We start from the raw sequence: 19,994 nt of genomic DNA on the forward strand, positions 1-19,994 counted from the left end.
TGCATTTGGCCTCCGATGTTAGGCATCAGCCGTGCGAGACTAGCCCTCACTACTGACGCTTTGGCACTGACATGTTCCACCTGCTGTTTGAAGTTGAGTCGGGCATCCAGCATCACTCCCAGATAACGGATAAATTTTTGTGATGTGATTTCTTGTTCTCCGACTCTCAACTTGATAGTTTCTACCGTTTTTCTACTGGTGATGAGCACTGCCTCGGTTTTATGCTCGGCTAGTTACAAGTTCACCATGTCCATCCACAAATTGACTCGTCTGAATGTAATATCAAATGCCATTTCTATCTCTTCGAGGTGCTTTGCGACGATCACGACAGCTACGTTATCCGGTACGTTTTTTTCTTCTTTGCGCATAACGCAGTCCCAGTTAGCGGAGTTGAAGGCATTCTTGATGTCCAAAGCAGCCACCAAGCAGTATTTCTTTTTTCCACTCTTCCATATCGTTCCGAAGATTGCATGTTTGGCTATATCAACAACCAATTTGATCGCATCTAGAGTTGACCGTCCTTTTCAGAAACCAAACTGGTTCTCTGCCAGGAGTGGATCGACTACAGCCTCTATTCTCTGATGAATTATGCGCTTGAATATCTTGCCGGCCGTGTCTAACATGCAGAGTTGTCGGTAGGATGACGGTTCTTCCGGCGGCTTTTTCCCCTTCGGAAGTAGTACTATCCGTTGCTGTTTCCACTTCTGGGAAAAGTCCTTTCCTTCAGGCATGTATCGTAAACGTCCAGGAATAATGTCGTTGCTGCCCTAAGGATTGATTTCAGGGCAATATTAGGGATTCCGTCCAATCCTGGTGCCTTATTATTCCCTACTCGATTGCCTGCCTCTATCAACTCATCCAACGTGATAGTTAGGATGTCTTCAGGGTTGAGCTGCTCCAACTTGTAGGTGAATACCGGCTGTTGGGGAAACAGCGCAGTAACAATCTTCTTTAGGAGCTGTGGACACGTAGGTGATGGCATTGGCTGGCATTTCAGGTGGGTCATAATGACCTTATACGGTCTGCCCCATGGATCTTTCTCTACTTCTGCGACCAGTTCCTTCCAGCAGCGTCTTTTGATTTCTTTGATGACTCTGTTCAATTCTCAACGGGCCTTTTTATACTCTGCCAAGAGTTCTGCGGAGTTAGGTCGTCTGTAGCCACGCTGAAACTTTCTTCTTTTTTTAAGACACTCTGAACGTAGAATGCTAATGTGATCGTTCCACCAGTGCACCGAAGGTCTTGAATTCATACCACGTTTCCGGGACATACTGGTATCGCAAGCCTGGGTGACTCTTCTCATTAGGTCCTTGGTCTTCTCTTCAGCAGTTTCTACGATGATCGGATTGCACTCTAAGGCTACTACTAAAGCAGTGAGGTCGAGAGATTTAACTTTCCACCCAACCGCGCTAGCGCTCCTGTTGAATCTTGTTAGATTCTGGCCTGTTGATATTTCCTATGGTATCGCACTATGGTCGCTGGCTGTGTAGATGTTCAATACTTTTCAAGAAAAACCTCTTCGAGCTAAGCAACTTCTGACAAATGTAAGGTCGACAATTGAGTTTGTCTCTCCCTTAGTATACGTTGGCGTGTCGCCGGTGTTAAAAAGGATCACGTTCAGTGTGGGCGTTTTCAGTTTTTTCCGCTTAGGCTCTGGCCTGGGCTCCTTCGGCGGCTGCTTTGAGAGTTGCTCTCTAGCTAGCTTCCTCTTCATCTTAGATTGTACTTCTTCCCAATCAGTCGCCTTCTTAGGTTCGTCGCCCTGCCCTGCCACTCGTTGCGGAGGAATTTTTTCAAGTCCTTCTTTTTTGTCGATGACTTTGTCGGTTCGCTCTGGCGAATTTCGGTCCTTTCTCTTTCCAGGCCTTGTGTCAGTTTCACCCTTGTCCTCAGCAGCAGATTCGCCGTCGGCTCCAGTGTTCATTGCTTCTTCCGTCTCAACTTCAGTTTGAATGCGTCGTCGTGATGACTGCCATTCCTTGTCCAGTTTCTTGAGTCTTCCAAGAGCATTGACTACACCGGTTGTTTTGGTCTTTATCTCCTTGTGGATATTGACCTTTGTTTGGACAAACTCTTGCAGCTCAATAGTCAGTTTTTCAAGGCGCTTCAGCACTCGCGTTCTTTTCATTTCAGCGCTTGCTTCAATCGCTGCTTGTTGGGCATGAAGCTCGTTTCCACTCTTGTTTGTTTCCTGTAAATTACTCATACTTTTTTGATTTACGAGCGCATCGCACGGAGTGGAGCGGGTTGTCATAACTAGGAACAGGTGTACCCTCGGAGATAGTATTTCTACCCCAGTTCCCTGAAGCCTAGCCGACACTTAGCCAGTCCCGAAATACACGGACGGGCTAGACTCGCTCGGGGCGGTGAAGATTCCGATCTCCAACACTCACTGCGTACTTCCTGATCAAGGCCTGAAGTGGCTGGCTCCTGATCCGCTACTGCAACTTACACCTCGGTAGAGCAAGCTCACATCAGCCGTAGCCCGCATCGTCGGAAATAATCGACTCGGGTTCCGGACTAAAGGGGGGGTTTCGTCCAGGGAGCATATTTTATTTGGCTCCTACCCTCTGTACCTCATCAACTAAGAGACCTAGTGTCATCCATAGACAGCGAGCGTTCTCCCATCCGCTACGGGGAGACACGCCTGGTAGCAGTTTTTCCTCTGCCGCAGGAGTGCGTGTGTGTGTGTGTGTGTGTGTGCGTGTGTGTGTGTGTGTGTGTATGTGTGTGTGAATCGCTTCACACACACACACACTACTTTCGTGTGTCGAAAGTATGTGAATCGCTTATAACTTTTGAACGATTAAACCGATCGGAATATACCAAACGGCGTTCTAAAGAGTTCCCTCAAACTTAGATTTCCCTTGAATTTGAATCGATTCGGACCGATAGATTTTGAGAAATCTCAAAAAAAATCGGAAAAAATTTTTTTTTGAAAGTGGTTTTTTTGGAATAACTATTAAACGGCTTCATCGATCAACTCCAAAAACTAATCCGCCCTTGAGCTTGAAAAACCACGTCGATCACCGCTAATCCGGTCAAAAAACAAAAAAAAGTGTTTTTTCGGAATTACTCCGAAATTTTTTGTTCTATCAATTTGAACTTGAAGATTCTTTATGAAGCTTAAAAAACTGCGCCGAATGCTACCAACCGCGTGAAAATCGGTTCATTCAGTCAAAAGTTATTGCGATTTGAAAATTCAAAAAATAGTGTTTTACAAACTTCTATCAAATTTTTGAGCTCGAAGATTTCCAGATTTTCCAGATTTTGTTTTTGGGCATTAATAGATTCGTTTAATATATTACACTATATTATATATTTAATACGTTTTACTTTGAAAACTGTTTAACTACTGGGTATTTTACCTCATACGTATTGACAAATTCACAATACACTTGACTCGTGGTAGCCAGGATTCGAAGTTTCGTGAAAATAATGAAATTGTTTTGTACTTATCACAATACTACGTTCACGAAGCACTGGATAGCTACCAGCGCCATATTTTTTTTCCGTGTAAGAAATAATTTATTGAGTTCCGTTATGGAAATTTTAAATTTACTAAAATTCAGAAAATTATTACTACCAGTCAGATATTTAGAAATGTCGAAATTCAACCTTTTAAAAAATAATAATCTATATGACCGTTTGTCTCAAAAGTACAACTTGTTGAAAATTCTCTCAAAAATTTGGAAAGTGTTTAACTGTTCATAATTTTTGTGACTAGTACACATGAATGTGTTTTTAACATTCGACGCTACAATGTTTTTTTGATGCTACATAACAAAAATTGAATAACGAACTGACATGAATTTTAACATTAAATATTCACTACAAACAGTTTTTTTTTTTTTTTTTCATATAACACAAAGTACTAAACCTTTGGCGATTTTTTCTTAATAAATTCAGATGAACGATTTAATAGTTAAGCGAAAAATGCCTATCATCGTGGGAGGCACAAATTATTATATTGAGTCACTACTCTGGCATATTCTTCTTGATGATCCTGAAGCGTCTGGAATGTCGAAAAAGAGACACGATAGTCAAGTTTTCGATAGTCAAATAAATGATGATTTTGAATTGAATGATGATGATACAGACAAAAGATTTGTGACCTTAAAAAAAATGAAGTACGATGATAATGAGCATTCAAATGAAACATTGCATAAAAAATTAGCATCAGTAGATCCGGAAATGGCTCGACGTTTACATCCTAATAACAGAAGAAAAATTATCAGGTAAGTTCATTATGATTATTTAAATTTCGATTTTAAAACATAAAATTCCCATGATTTTCTAGTTGAAATAAGATAATATTAGCTTAAGGTAGTTGGATCACGCAAAAAAATTTCAAAACATCTTTGAAACTTAAATGATAGGTATTCAAGTGCATAATCCGTAAGCGGTTGAAATGTGAAATCGATTTATCTCTTCAAACAAGAGATAATTGCAATTAAAAATGAAACTTTTACACAGACGGTATCACGAAAAGAACAGGATGACACTGGATAACATTCCAGATTATACTCAGTGACATCTGTAGTGAAAAGAAATTTCAGATAGTAGCTAGTACAATCCAGATTATACTGAGTGATATATGGATTATATTCATTGTAATCTTCCATTTCCCCCAGTAAAAACTCTGATTATATTGCGTAAGATTTCACTGGATATAATCCGAGATTGTATCCTGTAGAATTTGGATTATACTCAGTAGAATCTTGAATTATACCCAGTGATATCTGCGCTATGTTCTTTTTAGCGCCTGCGCTGGAATAATCTGGAATGTTATCCAGTGTAATCTTGTTCTTTCCGTGATGGGATTTTTTTTTTTGTATTAAAAAGATTCCAAGAACGTTATGAAAAACTAATATCTATCAGAATAATACACTACTCACAAAAATTAAAGGAATAAAAAAAAATGCAAATTTTTTTTAGATTTTTGACGGGCTGTATTTCAGCGGAAAATGATCGTATCGCAGGAATGAAAAAAGCATTTTAAAGCTCCGAGACTATAGTTTTCTAATCTTGAGGTCAAAATTTTTTTAGGAATTACGGTTTTAAGTTGATCCGAATAGCCCACAGAAATTAGCCAAATCGGCTGTGAAATTGATCGAAAAATGATAATTTCTTGAAATTTCGATACCAAGTAGGTTAATATGAAATACTGATATCGATTCCCCAAGCACAGTAACAAGCAGTTGTACCTTGCTTGGGGAGCCGATAACAGTTGAGCACTACTGTTGAGTTCCCTCTCTACCATCAGTCCGGGTAGCGAACGCGCTCGCTTTATCGAAAATCCGTTTGCGTTCAACTCGCTATTATTTGACCCCAATCAAAAATTAATTTTTTTCAAAATAGCCAAGTTTTTCGTAATTAAATTCTAGATTTTTGAGAATAGGTGCGAGTGCTGTAGTAAATTTAGTTTCGGAGATATCGGCTTCCAAAAAAAAGCGGTTTAAAAATCAAATTTTTGAGATAAAAATTTTGAAAAATGTTAAAAATGTTCCTTTTATTACCAGAAATATGTGGAAAAAAAAAACAAAAATGAAATCGGCTGATTTTTCAGGTTGCTAGCTCAATTCGTTTATGAAATTTCGATTGTTAATAAATAATAAACTATCAGTCTGACAGGGATTTACCCAAAAGTAAAGTTGTAGATTTTTTTAAGCTCTACAAATTTTATGTGAAAACTTAACCCGCCAGATCAATAGTTTCAGAGATATTTAATTTTTAACTTACGTTTTTTTTTTGTTTATCTGTTATTTATAAACAAATTGAGACCGCCATTAGATACTTGTTAGAATTTCATATTAACCTACTTGGTATCGAAATTTCAAGAAATTATCATTTTTTGATCAATTTCCAGTTGGCACAGCCAAACTGGATAAAACTGACTAATTTCTGTGGGCTAGAATAAATAGAGCGAAAAAAAAAATTGCCAAATTATTAATTTTTTTTTTTCGCTCCACGGGCTAGGAAAAATGTTTCCAGACAAAGCGACCTTATGGAACAGATAGCCTGTTTATTAAACTTCAATTTTATTTTTTATTTAGCTTGATACGACTATTTGTCGCGAAGATATCCGAGATTAGACAAAAAAAGACGCTTATGTCTTTAACCGTCAATATCTCTGCAACCAATAATCGTACAGCAAAAAAAGGACAGTTTTGGAAACTAAAAAAAAAATCTTTTCTATGTACGATACCGGTTTGAATAAGTTGAAAAAAGTGACTTTTTCCCTTATTTTGGTTAATCGACTGCATCTTAATAAATATCGACGGGGAAGCTAGACATTACAGGAATTTTTACACCTCAATGTACCTCTGAAAACCCTATAAATTTTCAGATCGATCCATTGAGCAGTTTTTTCGACTTTAGTATCCAAAATTTTAAAAAAATTAAAGGAATAAGATTTTATCCATTATCGTGGCGTAATCTTCATAGAAATGAAAAATTGATTTTTTCTTTCGTTTTGCTCTCAATTTTGAATCGGCTCATCAGTAAATATAAATGAAAAGAACGACAAAAAAAAAAAAAATTCGAAAATTAAAAAAATTTTGTTTGTAAATTTTTTTTTTCTCATTTTGTCTTATTTTATCTTACATTGTATCTTAATAAATATTGACGGGGAAGCTAGACATTGTAGGAATTTTTACACCTCAGTGTACCCCTGAAAACCCTGTAAATTCTCAGATCGATCCATAGAGCAGTTTTTCCGCCCCCCCCCCACACACACACACACACACACACACACACATACAATCGCGTGCATTAATTCGGGTAGGTTTCTATCTTTATAGTTTTTTTGCCACTTCTGAATTTGGCTGTTTCTAGACACTAAACTTTGAAATCTGTAAGTTTAGCCGTTTGTAAATTTAGCGAAACGTAAACAACGATATCACTAAAATAAGAAAAATAAAAATAATTTCAAAGATAATTTATGCCTATAATAAAATTTGACAAAATGAGAAACGTCCATGTTAAAAAAAATTAGGAAAACGGTTGACCCTAAAGGCCATCCCTGCAACTTCCCGCTACCTCCATACCTAAGTGCTCAACAATTCACTTATTTTTTAAGCTCTTCGAGCTCAAAAATATAATTTTCGTATAAGTTTGAGCTCTCCGAGCTCAAATAAATCGCTGTTCTGTGATTTTGAGCTCTTCGAGCTCAAAAGGCTAATGGAAGTTTTATAGAACATTATTTTTTGAATTTTCAAACCGCAATAACTTTTGAATGAATTAACCGATTTTCTCGCAGTTTACGGCACTCAACGCAGTTTTTTTGAGTTCTTTGAAACATTTTTAAGCGTAAACTGGTCAGACTGAAAATTTCATAGAAATTCTGAAAAAAAACATTTTTTTCAATTTTTTTCGACAACGATATCTCACGAACCAATCAACCGATTTTGACCGGGCTAGTGGCAATCGACGTCGTTTTTTAAGGTTAAGAGCTTATTAGTTTTTGGAATTGATCGGTTTAGCCGTTTAAAAAATATTTCAAAAAAAACGAATTATTGGAAATTTTATTTTTGAGATTTCTCAAAATCGATCGACTTAAATTCTAAAAATTAGTATCAGAATTCTAGGAGCAAAGCAATTCTTCAGAACGCCGCTTATTTCGATCGAATCGGATGATCCGTTCAAAAGTTATGCGAGATTTACATACACACACACACACACACACACACACACACACACACACACACACACACACACACACACATCTACACTCACACATACAGGCACGGTGACGTCACCGCGGAAATAGTCAGGAAAGCTTCCTCGGACCTCAAAATGTCGAGATCTGATGAAACTCGATTTTCGAAAAACGGGGTGAAAACAATAACTTTCCGATTTTTGAAAATTTACAATTTTTTTAGCGGGAAGTTAAAAATGAAATTCCTAAATAAAGCCGTTTGTAAAATTAGCGAGTTAAAAAATTGGAATTATTAAAATAACGCTAGCTTTAAAATAGCCGAATTAAAAAAAAAAGAATTATTAAAATTCTTCCAAATTAAAATGTAAACCAGTTGAAAAAAAGAAATATTTAAAAAAATGAAATTAAAAAATTGGAGAATAATAAATTTAGCTGATTGAAAACCTCGCCACGTTAATTTAGCCGATTCTAAACTTGAAAATTAATAAAATTAGCGATTCTAAACTTGGAAATTAATAAAATTAGCTGTTTGTAAACCTCAGAATTCTAAAAACTAGCTGTTTCTAAATCTTGCGATCATAAAAATTATCATTTATAAACCTCATAATTCATTAAGGTAGTTTTCCAATTACAGCACTAGAGCGCATATATATATATATAAAAAAAAAAGCCTTTTATTATTATTGTATGAGAGGTTCCCACTTATACACTGACTTATCACTATATCTCTGGAACCATAAACCCTTGAGACTTGAAATTTGGGAGGAATATTCCTTTTGCCGAGTAGAGGTTAGCTAAGAAACCAATTTTACGAAACTTCTCCCGCAAGAAGGGTTGCGGGGGCGTTAATAAAAAAAATTTCATACTTTTAAGCTATATTTTAAGAAATTAACCCCACAACGGATCATTCAGGGGCGTTAAGAAATTAAACTTTTCATTTACAGCTCCAACAGAATTAAAATTTGGCGAAATTATTACTTTTTGTCATCTTAACCTAACGGAGTGTAGATTTAATGAAATACCATCCACAGACAGCAGTGAGGGGGAAATCTCTTATATACCTCTTATATAATAAAAAAATGTGTGTGTGTGCAAGTCACACACGGTAGAAGTGAAACTTTCGAAAAGTCCCTGATTAAATATACTCATTTAAAAGTATTAAAAAAATAAACAATCTCTTCATGTAAACTGTATATTTAAAATACTTAAAAAAAGTATTAGGATTATTGAAAACAATTCAAATCTCATCATTTTCAATACTTTTTAATTAGTATTTTCAATCAAGGGTAGGCTACGAGAGATCGAGATAGATAGAGAGAGATTGATATAGAGTGTCAGGAGTATTAGGATAAATGTAAGGTTTATTATTTTTCACCGAGCCTAAAAACTATTTAATATTTTAATGGGCTTGTTCAAGTTTACTAAGTTCTTCGCTGGACTGAGCTTAGATTAGTATAACTTGCATTGTTTTTTTTTATAGATATTCTTTAGAGAGAATGTAGTCACTTTTAGTTTTTGGTACATGATCTGCTAAGATCTCCCAAGAGCTTAGTAAACTTGAACGAGCCCAATGTAAACAATTATATTACATATATTACATTAAGTCTCTATATTTTCACATTGAACAAATGACACGAGAGGTTTATAGTAACTGAAATAGGAAACAAATGCTCTAGCTTCAATTTGATTTATATATCTTTGGGGTCATAATTTACAAGTAGGGTCAACCCCATTTTGGGCCATAACTAAGTGAAAAATTAAAACCTTTTAATTTTTTTTATTCTGCTTATTTTTACGGCGCATTTAAGAAAAAAATGTCGTGAAAGAAAAAAAATTGATTTCGATAGCTTTTTTGTCTTCGAAAGGAAAAGATTTTGGCTTTCATTTTTTTGGATAAAATTTCTATTTGACCATTTTTTGATGTTTTAGATATATATTTTTTTAAAAAGTACATAAAAAAATGAACAATTTGAAAAAAAAAATTGTTCAATTTGATAAGAAAAAAAAATTAACATGGCTTAGCTTGGATTGATCCCACTTGTAAATAATAACCATCTTTGGAAAACAGCGTCAATTACTGTTTTTGATCTGGTAGTTTTTGGCATAATTGTAAAATTAAAAAAATTAAAATATTCACACAAATAAAAATGCATCAACAATCAACACGCTTGCTTTTTATTAAAGCTTACTCATACGCAGGCGCAAACACATGTATTAAACACATACTAACATAACACGTAGAACGCTCGGACCTGGAGCAAGATATAGATATAGATATACTGACTATCCCACTACACAGGAGCATACATATGGACAATGTTTAGTTGACGATAGTAGGGATGCTAGGAAGAGTCGCGCAAAGAGGAGACCGAGAACGTCTAATGTGTTCTATCTCATTCTCTCGTCGGCTGAATCCTATACATTTATGTGTTTGTGTCTCTATGGACTTATTTTTTCGTTTCATCGAGTTTGAAATCACAACGATTCTAAAGAAGTTTCACTTCAATAATAATTGACTTATTTAATAAATTATGAGGTTTATAAATGATACTTTTTATGATCGCCAGGTTTGGAAACGGCTAGTTTTAAGAATCCTGAGGTTTACAAATGGCTAATTTTATTAATCTCCAAGTTTAGAATCGGCTAAATTCACGTGGCGAGGTTTTTAATCGGCTAAATTAATTATTCTCCAATTTTTTAATTTCATTTTTTTAAATATTTCTTTTTTTCAACTGGTTTACATTTTAATTTGGAAGAATTTTAATAATAATTCTTTTTTTTTTAATTCGGCTATTTTAAAGCTAGCGTTATTTTAATAATTCCAATTTTTTAACTCGCTAATTTTACAAACGGCTTTATTTAGGAATTTCATTTTTAACTTCCCGCTAAGACAATCGAAGATTTTCAAAATTCGAGAAGTTATTGGTTTCACCCCGTTTTGCGAAAATTGAGTTTTCATCAGATCTCGACGTTTTAAGGTCACCGGAAGCTTCCCTGACTATTCCCGCGATGGTGTCCGTGTGTGTGTGTGTGTGTGTGTGTGTGTGTGTGTGTGTGTGTGTAAACTTCTTATAACTTTTGAACGGCTTGACCGATCGGATCGAAATAGGTGGCGATCCAAAGAGTATCATTGCCATTAAATTTCGTGAAAATTTGAATCAATTCGGTTCGCTAGATTTTGAGAAATCTCAAAAATAAAATTTTCAAAAAATCGTTTTTTTGGAATAACTTCTAAACGGTTGCACTGATCAATTCCAAAAACTATTCCGCTCTTAAGTTTAAAAAACCACGTCGATTGCTACCAGTCCCGTCAAAATCGGTTGACTCGTTCGAGAGTTATCGAAAATGAAAAATTTCAAAAAAAGTGTTTTTTTGGAATTACTTCGAAATTCCTCGTTCGATCGATTTAAACTTGAAAATCCGTTATGAGGTTTCAAAAACTGCGTAGAATGCCACCAACCGCGTAAAAATCGGTTGATTCATTCGAAAGTTATTGCGGTTTGAAAATTCAAAAAACAGTGGTTTATCAAACTTCTATCAGACTTTTGAGCTCGAAGAGCTAATATCCGGAGTGCTTACGGACTCCTATTCTTTCCCGCTTCACAGCATTATTTATATTTGTAAAAATATATCACTCAAATTAACAAGAAAGAACAGTTTTAAGCATATTTATTATAGTAATTTGTCTTTACGACAAATTTTGGGAAGGGGAGAAGAAAGGATAAAGCGAAAGGGCGATCCACTCAGTGAAAATCCTTCGGTAACTGATAAATTAATTCGGATAACCCTGGATTCGAACCTGGTTCTGTTGGTTACGCGCCAAAGGCTTTTCCACTTAAGCTATCCGAGACACCATCCGAGACTACTTTTCAGATATCCAATAAGACGTTCCATATAATAGTTTGCCATTTTTCGGCGGTGGCATCACAAATTACTGGATTTATAAAAAAATTTACTAATTAACATCGTACTTTTCTAGAACTCAAATTGTGATAACGCGATCGATGTTATTTTATTAAAAAATATGACCAGTTGTAATTGCTTACCGTTTCCTTTCTGGACAATGCTCATATTTGCAGATGTAAATTATCAATAAAAACATCTATTATTGCTCAATCAATGTCAATAATTATTACAAATATGCCAAATACTCTTGGTTAACTTATTTTCAAACACACATCGATGAACTATATGATATAAATAGATAATTATTGAGTAACTGTACACAGAAAGAAAGATTTCTTGACTGGAGAACAAAATTCTTGGCTCAAGTAAATTTTTGGGTGCCTGAAGGAAGGCCGAAGTTGTGTTGGCCGAAGTAAAAATTTTTCTTGAAATTCTATTCTTGGTGGAAGTAATTTTTCTTAATTCAAATTATCATAAATACTTGATACAAGAAATTTTTATATTTGATCAAGATTTTTAGATATTTTAGGGAAGCAGCGCCACCTACTTCAGCTGAGAAAAAAATTTTCTCATCTTGAGAAAATTTTTCTCTTGAATATTTGATACCCATTTTAGATTATTTTAGCGTGCAATTATACATATTGAATGAAAAAAAATGATTCAATATTATTTGATCTTCCCATTTGACATGTTAGTCAATAGAAATATTAATGAAAATTTACTATCAAGATATTTAATTTTTTGGAGCAAGAGAAAAATTTTCTCAAGACAAGAAAATTTACTTCTGTCAAGAACTTAATTTTTTGGAGTAAGAAAGAAATTTTCTCTAAACAAGAAAATTTTCTTGACTTAAATAAATTGTCTTGGATCAAGAAACGTATTTCTTAAAGCAAGGGAATTGATTTGTTGGAATAAGTGAAATTTCTTGTGTCAAAAAAAAATTTTTTTTTCGCTCAAGTAAATAATTATGAAGAAAAATATTTTCTTGGCTCAACCCTGAATAAAAAAAAGTATTGAGACAAAGAAAAAAGTATTAAAAAGTATTGGATTGATTAGAAAATCAATACTTTTTTCTTTGTCTCAATACTTTTTTTTTATCAGGGAAGTGAACCTTTCATTCTGTGTAGATGTCATCATTTTTTCGTAGATATTACTTTCTTCATTGAATGTGAGTATATACTTTTTTCAAACAAATTTGTTTCTCCACTTAATCTACTATTTTTAAAATTTATTATTTAAGTAATAAAAAAATAGCACGGTAGTAACTATTTTTTAGTAAAAAATTGCTTGAAATGAAAATGTTGGTAGAGAAAAAGGTGTAAAATTGCATCATAAGAGAATTTGGATTACTTAGTATCGCTATGAATACAGCTCTGATTAAGAAATTTAATTTCAAATTATTAAAAACAATTTCGGTTAATTAATGTAACTGAAATTGTGACCAGTCAGCTGAACGCTAATATATGTCGGAGATGAGAATAGCTGGGTTTTTCCAAGGGATGCTGGAAACATCCTAAGCACTTTTAGTTTATAGCTAGAAAATAAAACTTAGTATTTTAATTTTATGATTTAATCTGCTAAGTAAATTTTAGTAAAACTTTCCTTAAGTCTTTTATGGCGGTAGGCTCGGATTCGAAAGATCACATCTGTGGGTCTAACGTAGCCACAATCAAGGGATAACAATACCTAAGTGTAAATCATCGGGATTTACAATTGCAGGACGTAGCTTGTGTATATTTTCAGAATAATTATCTGAAGGAGCTACGGATTGAAAAATAAGTTTGAGAATAGTTAGTTCTCTCCGAACAGTGAGCGATAACGGATTTCTGTCCTTCTGATCGTGGATTCGTTCTCTTATCCAAGTCTGTCGTCGTTTTATTATTTCTAACATTTAACACTAACGATATTTTATTTTGTTAATATTGTTCACATTATTAGCTCAGTGTGTTAATTAAATTAAAATTGTTAATTATTAAATAATAATATTAAATTATACTTCGAGTGTAGTGACTATATAATATTGTGTGTGTGTGTGTGTGTGTGTGTGTGTGTTACGCATAAATAAGCATTGTTACAAGAAACTATAATTAAGTATTAATAAAGTTGTACGATATTTGTGTCATTTTGATATTGTATAAAAAATTATAAAATGTCTCAAGATAATAATAATAGTGCGCGCCTAAAAAAAAAAAAAAGTTGAAATTAATTTATTATTTAATATTTCCACGTCGTGTATTCGATTTTTAAATACTCTAAATTACAATATTATGTATCTGCATAACTTTACCTTATATAAAAGTTGCAAAAAACAATAAAAAATTTTTTTTTGAAATTCAAAAATTTTTTTTTTAAATCAAAAAATTCATATTTTTGAAAAAAAAAAACACCTTTTCAAAAATTTCAGGATCTTTTAAGATCAGTACAAGGTATCATACAAAAAAAATTGAGCCAAAATTTTAATGGCGCTCTTCATTTTTGACGATTTTCAAAAATTCAAAATTCGACAAATTTGGCATTTTTCAAAATTTTTTTTTCAATAGCCCCAAGTGTTCCCTTTCAAACAAACGAAATACCATTCCTGTATCTATAATAGCATTCGAGATATTGCAAAAACAAAATTGAAAAACTGGAAAAATCGCGAAATTTTGAATTTGCATATCTTCCGAAAAAAATTTTTTTATTTTTTTTCTTTTAGTAGAACTTCGTTCTATAATAAAAAAAACTTCTGACCAAAATTCATCCAAATCGAAAGGGGTCGATTCCAGCTATTGGTCGATTTGACATGGAATGACCCTATAGTAACATTACAAAAAGTGGGTAAAGCGACATTTCATGAAATAAAAAATTAAGCATACATTTGACAATTGAAAAATTTTAGTAGACAATAGAGAGAAAAATTTGCATAAAAATTTCTTTTTATTCTTAAACTTTGAACATAACCTTAGAGACAAAATGAAAATTAATATTTCACCAAATCAGTTATCATAAATTAATTGTTTTTTTGGCACAATATTTTTTTAAAGTGAAACTTTTATTACATCGTCTCAAACTTTTTCATCTGTGTTGCATGTCGCGTGACGGTCGGCCACGGAGTAGGGATAAAGTGAAAGACGCTCGTCAGAGCAGCCAAGGCCAATATGGCGGCGCCTATAGTTCGCAGCAGCTGACCGTGTAGTGTATAGACTATTACTCATTTGTGCCAGAGCTCCACGCTATTTTGTTTGTTTTTTATTTAAAATATATGTATCATAAAATAGTTCATTATTAATTATTTAACCTATTGATAATATCTTTTTAATTAATATTTTTTTAAAAATAATATTAATTACATGAATTAAAAGACTTACAAATATTGTAGCACAAAACTAGATTTTGTTTTCAATAAAATTCCGAAAAATTATTAAAATGGTCTATAAAATAAATTTAAAAAAATTCGGATAGAATTACTAGATTTGATAAGCAAAATGATTAAGCCTGTATTAAAAAATTATGAACTCAATAAAAAGATACCTAAATGTAATAGGTAATAGTCTAGTCAACAAGTTCAAAAACGTGAAAAATAGAGATAAAGGTCCTAAAAATATGAGCGATGGCTCATTCGATTCGGAATCACCTCTAGAAAAATGTTTTTGAAGGATTTTGGTGCAGGTAAAAAATTGCAATTGTTATTAACAAAATAAGATGGAAAAAAAACGATATTTCGTTTTTTGTTAATAACTCGAAAAATATTAATATTTAAGCAATTTTGAAAAAAGCCCGTTAAAGAGGAGAAAATTTCCAAGAAAAAAGTCCGTACTCCCGGAACTCTATCTCCATTATTTATAATTTTAATTTGACGTTGAAAATAGGGCTCCGCGCGGCTGTTACGGCATGCGCGCCGCCGCTAAAGAGAGCACAGCTCTAAATATAATTTTCTTATAACATAAAATGTGATTCTAAAAATTTGAAAAATTCTAGTATCTTCTTAACACTTGAAAGAATCGAGCCGCGAAGAAAAAAGTTTAATCACCATTTTTGAAAAAGTTATCTAATTGTTAACTAACAAATTTTTTCCCAATCTCCGTTGGCATAAACAATGGGATAAAAGGTATAAATAATTGGCCTATAAATTTTAAACTTCGTGGAGCCCTTTTGATATATATACTTTATAAGATCCTGCGATAAATTTTCATTAAAGTTTATTAATTTGTTAATTATGATTTTTTATAACTATTGAAAAATTAAAAATCTAAAAAAAGTTGATAAAAATTTTTTTTTCAACTAATATTTAGCTATGCCTGTTTTCACATTAAGCAATGGCAGTAATTAATATAGGTTATGAATTTTTTACGTAATTTGTTTATAAAATTGTTTTAAACAAATAGAGAAATTTAATATTTTTGGAAAAGTTTTTTTTGCTATTTGGTTGTCCAAAAAAAATTATGATTTTTAAAAAAAAAATTTTTCTTAATTTTAATTTTTAATTGTTTAAAAACGATTTTTTCATATTTCGATTGTTTAAACAATTAGTTAAGAAAAAATTTTGCTTTTAAAAATCATAATTTACACTTTTAAATAGTTTGGCAAAAAAAAAATTTTTTTTATTAATTATTTAATTGTTTATTAGTTTAACAATTTGTTATAAACAAATATTGACCAACGTTATATTTTTTTTCTGAAGCAGAAAAAAATTATAAAAACAGCCATATATAAAAAAGTTCCAAAAAAAATTTTCTTTTATTTATTATAATTAATTTTAATATCATACGGTACGGTAATTATCGCCACTACTTGATTTGTCAATTAAAAAATTGATATATCTTTTAAACTATCAGAGATACGATAAAGGACATTCAGGTCTTTTTTATAGAGAATGAATTTTTCTTTCAGATGGATCTAAGATCAAGTTCGTATCTATTGTTTATTAGCTATTACATGCATTTGTTTATAAAAATTCTGTATTTTTTTGACTTTTTCGTATCTTTTGTGATCTTTAACTTGTTAAATTATGCAGATACAGCAAAAAACCTTCAAACAATTTTGTTAAGGGATTAATTTTCTAACATATTAATTGTTAATCATACTTTTATTGCTAATTGTTTAAACATTATATCTGTTTTTGCTTTATTCTTATGACAATATTATCGAATTTTCGTAAATTTTTATTTTTTCGTAGTGGTATTTTATTTTTCTGTTCTAAAAATTATGTTTTTAGAATATACTACCAGATATGTCAGATTTGAAAAATGTGATGGATCCTTCCGAATTTATAACTTTTACCGAAAAAGGGCTTTTTACAGTAAGGCGTACGGACAAAGCTTGGTCTGGAATTTGGCCAGACATGACAATCGAGCAAACGTTGATGCGAGTTTTGAAAACTGGTGCTCAATCAGTAACTCATGGGCGTTCTGTAACAGACAGTGTTTTAACACGATTCATCCAAGGCATGCCGTATGCTTACGACATAATGGACCAGCTTGAATCGTTTAGCAATTCGAGATGTGCTACCTCTGATCAACATGTCGATCTCACGTTCGCTCGTCGGAGTAAAGATAGGGCAGATGTTCGTTCATTCAAGACCTGGCTTCTAGAACATGGGCTCTTTGATTCAAGACCAGGTAAAATTATGTCACTTTCAACTGGATTAGTCGGCGATTCAACTGTTGATTGTCATAAAGCTATCGAAAAAGGTCTGAAAAGTTTGGCAAAAATGGTTGGAGCTAATGCGGACTCATATAAGTTCAGTAGGAAGGATTGTGTGAGAACTCTTGTAAAGACAACACCACTTTGTATAATAGACGAAGAACCAATCACGGTCAATACTACACTTTTGTTTCAACGCATTGTAGCATCAATGATTAATAACAAAGACATTGTAAAACCAGCTTTACTTCACGAACTTGCTCCGTTCCCTATGAGCTTATTTAATGATAAAGGCTTAATGAGAGAAAGTAATAAGTCTGAGTTGTATAAATCTCTTCAGTCTACAAAATTCTTTAAACCAGACCCTTCTGAGTACAATTACGTCATCGATGGTGGATTTCTCTTACATAAAGTTACTTGGCGTAAGGATGGAACATTTCCAAAAGTCTTTGAGGATTATTCAGCATACGTTTGCAATCATTACTCTGCGAATGCTACAATTGTTTTTGATGGTTATAACATCGACAACTTTGGGGTCAAATCTTATGAGCGCTACAGACGAGTACGAAATAAAATTTCTCCAGAGGTAAAGTTTACTGAAGATATGCCAATTCCGCGAAATAAAGACTTCTTCCTTTTAAATCTAAAAAATAAGTCGAGATTTGTTGAGTATCTAATTAATTATTTACAACAAAAAGATAGCTTCACTGTTTCCCAAGCAATTGAAGATGCGGATGTATTGATAGTACATACAGCAATAGAACTAACACAGAAGTTCGATAAAAAAGTTATCGTGATAGGCACAGATGTGGATTTGGCTGCAATGATTATCGATTTAGCACCTAGTGACAAATATATAGCTATGTGGAAGCCAAAGATTTTAAAAACACCAGATGTAATTTACGAAGCTGATAAAAACGCTAAATTTAAGAATTTGTTACTATTTAGCCATGCTTTCACCGGGTGTGATACAGTAAGTTCCATCTTTAGAAAAGGTAAACACAGCTTACTGGAATGCATCCAGAAAGACCCAATTTTGAAACAGGAAGTAGAAAAGTTTTATAACTCTCAATCGTCAGTCAGCGAGATAAAAGAAGCTGGAGAGCGAGTTATGCTGAAATTATTTGCAGCTAAAGAAGATACGATTAACCAGTGCAGAATCGAACGCTTCTCAACTGGTGTCACAAACTCTACCGCAGTAAATTTGGCAACTTTACCACCAACAGCTTCTGCTACACATCAACATTCTTTAAGAGCTTATTATCAAGTGCAGACATGGCTTGGTAATTTAAAAATCCTGAAGACTGGGGATGGCAGAAAACAGAAACTCTCTTTCTACCGATTAGAACCACAGAACCTTTGGCACCAATAGATTTACTGAAACTGGTACACTGCAGCTGCTCAACTTCAAATTGCAGCAAAAATTGTAGTTGCAAAAAAGCTGGGATGAAGTGTACTAGAGCATGTAAAGAATGTAAAGGGGAGAGCTGTTCAAATGCTACTGACCTGGTTCAACTTACTGAAAACGCCAACGAAGATGAAGAAGATGATGATGATGATTTTGATTATATTTCGGAAAAAGAGTTAGAAAAGCGAAATACAAAACGATTAGCTTACGAGAAATTCAAACGATCGATCTATGGATTAGATGATACTGATTCAGAAGAAGAAGAAGAAGAAGAAGAAGGAGAAAAGGAAGAAGAAGATCAAATAGAAGAGGATAATGCAGTTGAAGAAACGGTGGAAGTCTCTCGGACTTCTAACGTTGATGAGCCAAGTACTTCACGAATTTCTCCTTTGAAAAAAAAAAGAAAACGTCAAATATAAAATAAAACCGTAAAACTATTTGCAATACTGTAAAGGATAAAAATAAAGATAATAAATGTAATCGAACAAATTTTATTATTATTCAACCACCTTAATTCATTATTATAAAAAATCTTATATACTTTTAACCGAAAAAAAGTTATTTTTTAAATAGATTAATAAAATAGTATAAAATAAAAACAAGAAATTTGGGATGAAAATTACAATAAATAAGTAGAATCTCGATGAAAAGTCTATTAAACTGTTTAGGAAATCACGGGAACAATTTTAAATAATATACACAAAAAGAATTTTGATTTTTTACATAATAAAATAGAATACATTTATGTTCAACGGAGCTCCAGTCAAATGAACACCAAACACAGTAAGTATATTGTTTAAACAATTAGCAATAAAAGTATGATTAACAATTAATATGTTAGAAAATTAATCCCTTAACAAAATTGTTTGAAGGTTTTTTGCTGTATCTGCATAATTTAACAAGTTAAAGATCACAAAAGATACGAAAAAGTCAAAAAAATACAGAATTTTTATAAACAAATGCATGTAATAGCTAATAAACAATAGATACGAACTTGATCTTAGATCCATCTGAAAGAAAAATTCATTCTCTATAAAAAAGACCTGAATGTCCTTTATCGTATCTCTGATAGTTTAAAAGATATATCAATTTTTAATTGACAAATCAAGTAGTGGCGATAATTACCGTACCGTATGATATTAAAATTAATTATAATAAATAAAAGAAAATTTTTTGGAACTTTTTATATATGGTTGTTTTATAATTTTTTCTGCTTCAGAAAAAAATATAACGTTGGTCAATATTTGTTTATAACAAATTGTTAAACTAATAAACAATTAAATAATTAATAAAAAAATTTTTTTTGCCAAACTATTTAAAAGTGTAAATTATGATTTTTAAAAGCAAAATTTTTTCTTAACTAATTGTTTAAACAATCGAAATATGAAAAATCGTTTT

At 32.6% G+C, this 19,994-nt stretch overlaps 1 protein-coding gene across 1 annotated transcript in view; it reads left to right on the plus strand.

Moving 5' to 3' along the window:
• LOC123268346 (tRNA dimethylallyltransferase-like) overlaps positions 1-19,994 on the plus strand; it is a gene marked incomplete at its 3' end in the record, with an annotated part of 170,428 nt that overhangs the window by 68,591 nt on the left and 81,843 nt on the right. Inside the window, 1 exon segment of the mRNA XM_044733333.1 lies at positions 3,910-4,238. Coding sequence (XP_044589268.1) covers positions 3,910-4,238 — 329 coding nt within the window.

This window comes from Cotesia glomerata, linkage group LG7 (genome assembly GCF_020080835.1).
Source record: "Cotesia glomerata isolate CgM1 linkage group LG7, MPM_Cglom_v2.3, whole genome shotgun sequence".
NCBI lineage: Eukaryota > Metazoa > Arthropoda > Insecta > Hymenoptera > Braconidae > Cotesia > Cotesia glomerata.